The 3471-nt window shown below is 66.1% G+C and overlaps 1 protein-coding gene across 1 annotated transcript; it reads left to right on the top strand.

Moving 5' to 3' along the window:
• The first annotated feature begins 836 nt into the window (after positions 1 to 836).
• Positions 837 to 2831, top strand: EMIHUDRAFT_462180 (Tetratricopeptide repeat domain 35). Its single transcript, XM_005791950.1, has 6 exons — positions 837 to 1218; positions 1378 to 1518; positions 1768 to 1808; positions 1975 to 2042; positions 2113 to 2223; positions 2297 to 2831. The coding sequence occupies exons 1-6, from the start codon at positions 854 to 856 to the stop codon at positions 2525 to 2527; spliced, it is 957 nt and encodes a 318-aa protein (XP_005792007.1). The 5' UTR covers positions 837 to 853; the 3' UTR covers positions 2528 to 2831.
• Positions 2832 to 3471: the final 640 nt, after the last annotated feature.

The following is a 3471-nucleotide window of genomic DNA, read 5'->3' on the forward strand; positions in this document are numbered from 1 at the left end:
TCCCACGCTTTCGTCGCGGGATCGTACCGCTCGACTGAGCTGAGGTCGCCGTCGTCGTTGTTGAACCCGCCCACAGCATAGACCTTGCCGTCGAGCACCGCCATGCCGTGAGAAGACCGTGCCTCTGCCATCGGCGCCACCGCCTCCCACGCTTTCGTTTCAAAGACGTACCGCTCCACCAGGTTGGACGCTGCGAAGTTTATGTGTCCGCCCGCCGCGTAGAGCTTGCCATCGAGTACAGCCGTGCGGACAAACGTGCGTGCCGCAGGCATCGGCGCCACAGGCTCCTCCTCCCACTCATTTGTGGACGCGTCGTACCGCTCCAGCGAGCTGATGAGGCGTCCAGCGTTGCCTTCGCCGCCAAACACGGTCAGGCGCAGCCTCTCGCGCTTCGGCAGCGTCTGCTTCCAGCCGCGGCGCCACGCGCGGCACGTCCCCTTGACGGCGTGCCCCTTGGTCGGCAGCTGGGCGAGGATGTGCGGGGCGAGGTCCGGCGAGAGGAGGACCTCGGAGAGCACCCACTCGGGCTGCTCCACGAGCCGTGCGGCGTGCTCCTCCGCCACGCGCAGCGCGGCGTCGCTCGCGCCCGCCTGCGCCTCGATGATGGCGCACAGCTGCGCTGGCGAGAGGCCCGCGACGCGGGCGCCGATGCGGTGGGAGGCCGTGTTGCACACGCCGAGGGGGCTCGTGGATGCCGGACCTCGGAGGTCGAGGAGAGCGAGAAGCGAAAATTCACCTTAATTATTTTTTCGGGGGCAACAAACGGAGAAAAAACACACCGCGAGAAAAAAAGAATTTTTCCGGTAACTGCGCCCACGCCCGCTCCAAAGCCGACGCTGCTGCACGCTGCGGCATGTCGGCGCTCGCCGAGGCGGAGGCGGCATGCGCGCCTTACGGGAACGAGCCCTCGCGCTGCGGCTTTGAGCTGTCGCGCTCGCTGCTGCTCGCTGTGCGCGAGTCGCGCGCGCACCGCCCCGACCTCGTCCTCAAGTTCGGGCAGTATCTCTTGCGGTCGCACGCCGGCCGCCTCGGCGCCGAGGTCTGGGCTATGTACGAGCAAGTCTACATCGCGCTCCTGCACTATGGCCGCCGCCCCCGCGCGGCCGGCAGCGGCGCAGAGGAGCCGTCGGAGGAGATGCGGCTCGCCTCTGAGTACTACTCCCTGCTCGCGGCGCGCTTCCCCGACTCGATGCGCGTCAAGCGGCTCGAGGGAATGATGTGCAGACACGCCTCCGAGACTCTCCCTCACACGTCTCGCCGACTGCACGCGCCGCCTTGCCCTCACCCACCCCCGTCCGCCCGACGTCCGCTGCTGACGTCCGCCGACACGTCCGACGACACGCCCCCGACCCGCCTTGCTTTGGCCGCCCCTTCAAGGTGGGAGGCCAAGGGGGAGTACGACATGGCGATGGCGGACTACGACGAGATCCTGGAGGAGGAGCCGAACAACCTCGCCGCGCTCAAGCGGCAGGTGGCCCTTTTGCGCGCGCGCGGCAAGCCGGCCGAGGCTGCGAAGCGGCGCGCGGCCGTAGAGCGCAGACACCCTTCCACACACAGCCCGAGGGGGTCCCCTGCTGCGAGGGGATCCCCTGCTGCGAGGGGGTCCCCTGCTGCGGCTGCAGAGACACGACTCGTGTGTCACACGGCGTGCTCTCGCCTCGGAGGCGGAGGCCGGAAGGGCCTCGCCGCGGGGCTGGGGCTGGCACGCGCGAGGCGTGGTCCTCTCCCCTACAGCTCCCCCCCCCCCCCCCCCACGCGCGCGCGCAGGCTCGCGGCGCATCTCGAGGTCGTCGGGTCAGACGCCGACGGTGCGACACACCCTCCCTCCTCTCCGCTCTCTTTTCTCAAAGACGAGGCGTCTGCACCGGCGCGGGGCTGTGTGGCGTGCTTCCGCCCCGCCGTGCCACCCCCTCGGCCCCTCCCCCGCTGCTGCATGCCCAACCCGCCCTCGCCTCCCCCCCCCCGCCCCACCAGGCTGGCTGCAGCTCTGCGACCTCTACCTCTCTCAGGCGCAGTACCAGCGCGCCAAGTTCTGCATGGAGGAGCCGCCGCCGCCGCCCTCCTGGCCCCTCCCCGCAGCCCCCCGAGAGGGTGCTCGACCCCTCGTTGCAGGAGCTGCTGCTTCTCAACCCCATGGCGTACATCCACCACCTGCGCTACGCAGAGATCCTCCTCACCCTCGGCGGCATCGACAAGGGCGGCAACGCGGACCTCGTGCGGACGGCGCGAGCGCACCGCCCGAGAGGACGCGGGAGTACCCGCGAGTGCGATGACCTAAGCGCGGCGTGCCGCGTAGGCGCGAAAGTACTTTGCGCACTCGCTCGACCTCAAGCCGAGGGGCAACCTGCGCGCGCTGTACGGGCTGCTCCTCTGCTGCGCCGCGGCGCCAAAGGGGCAAAAGACGGCCGCCGAGGTGGAGGAGCTCGGCGCGTGCGCGCAGAAGAAGCTGCTCGAGGAGTACGGCGAGGCCAAGGCGACGTCGATGCTGGACACCGTCAAGGCGATGTCCACCGCGCTGCTCAGCTGAGGCGCGCGGGGCCCTCTGCCAGCCGAGCCTGGCAGGCTCTCTGCTGTGTTCCGCTCAGCCGAGGCGCGCTCGTCGGCCCCCCTGTGGCTAGCGCCAGCCTCGGCCACGCGCTTGCTGCCACCTCGCCGTGCGAGCGACACGAGCGGGACTCGGCGGACGGCGCGTGGAGAAAGCATCAGCTTACAGCTGTCGCACGGGTGCGGCCTCGGCCGCTCACTCCGCTTTGTGTATTTCGCTCTTTGCGTACCCCAGCACCGATGTGCATCTGGGAGAAGTTTTTATTTTCTGGGATTTCATTGTGCGTCACGGGCTCACCGGCCCGGGAAAAACGATTATCGAGGTAAATGCCAAAAAAATTACGACTATGACCAGGGTTTGCCCACACTGCACAGAAGGACCTTATCATTTGTGATTTGAGCGTGTCCAATGATTAGGCTTGTCGGCGTAACAACAGACAAGACAAGAAAAAACACCCCGCTCCCCGGATCCTGCTGACCAAGTTCCTCTTTTGTAACTTGTAGCTGCTATAGCTCGATCGGTCAACAGACAACACCGCCACATCACCGCCGACGTCTCCCAGTGAGACGATGGAGAGGGGGGACGACACTGCCTCGGCAGCGTGCACCTCGATCCTGTACCGTGCGGTTTGTTATGACCCCCCCTAATGAACACACCAACCAGACAACAAGTTAGATTTGTTTGGTATTGCTAAAAATCTCTCTCCCAACCAGTGAGGGAGGGCGAGACGATCGAGGGGTCCCGTACCACGCGGAATCGACCCTATCCAGTGCTCAAGTGCTCAAGACAAGAAAATGACGCACGCGCTCAGGGACGAGGCGCCGCAGTCGGTACAAAATATGTCCCGGTACAGTGGGTTGCGGGCATTAAGAAAACGTCGCATTAAGAAACCCTACCAAGAGATTTCCGCAAAAATCTAAGAAACC

Source organism: Emiliania huxleyi (assembly GCF_000372725.1).
Source record: "Emiliania huxleyi CCMP1516 unplaced genomic scaffold EMIHUscaffold_11, whole genome shotgun sequence".
Taxonomy (NCBI): domain Eukaryota; phylum Haptophyta; order Isochrysidales; family Noelaerhabdaceae; genus Emiliania; species Emiliania huxleyi.

What these genes read in the sequence shown, in the direction of transcription:
- EMIHUDRAFT_462180 (XM_005791950.1), top strand. Translation starts at nt 854, where the DNA reads ATGTCGGCGCTCGCCGAGGCGGAGGCGGCATGCGCGCCTTACGGGAAC. An exon ending in CGTCGGGTCAGACGCCGACG is followed by an intron (nt 1,809 to 1,974) that starts GTGCGACACACC and finishes CCGCCCCACCAG; the next exon opens with GCTGGCTGCAGCTCTGCGAC. An exon ending in ACGCGGACCTCGTGCGGACG is followed by an intron (nt 2,224 to 2,296) that starts GCGCGAGCGCAC and finishes CGTGCCGCGTAG; the next exon opens with GCGCGAAAGTACTTTGCGCA.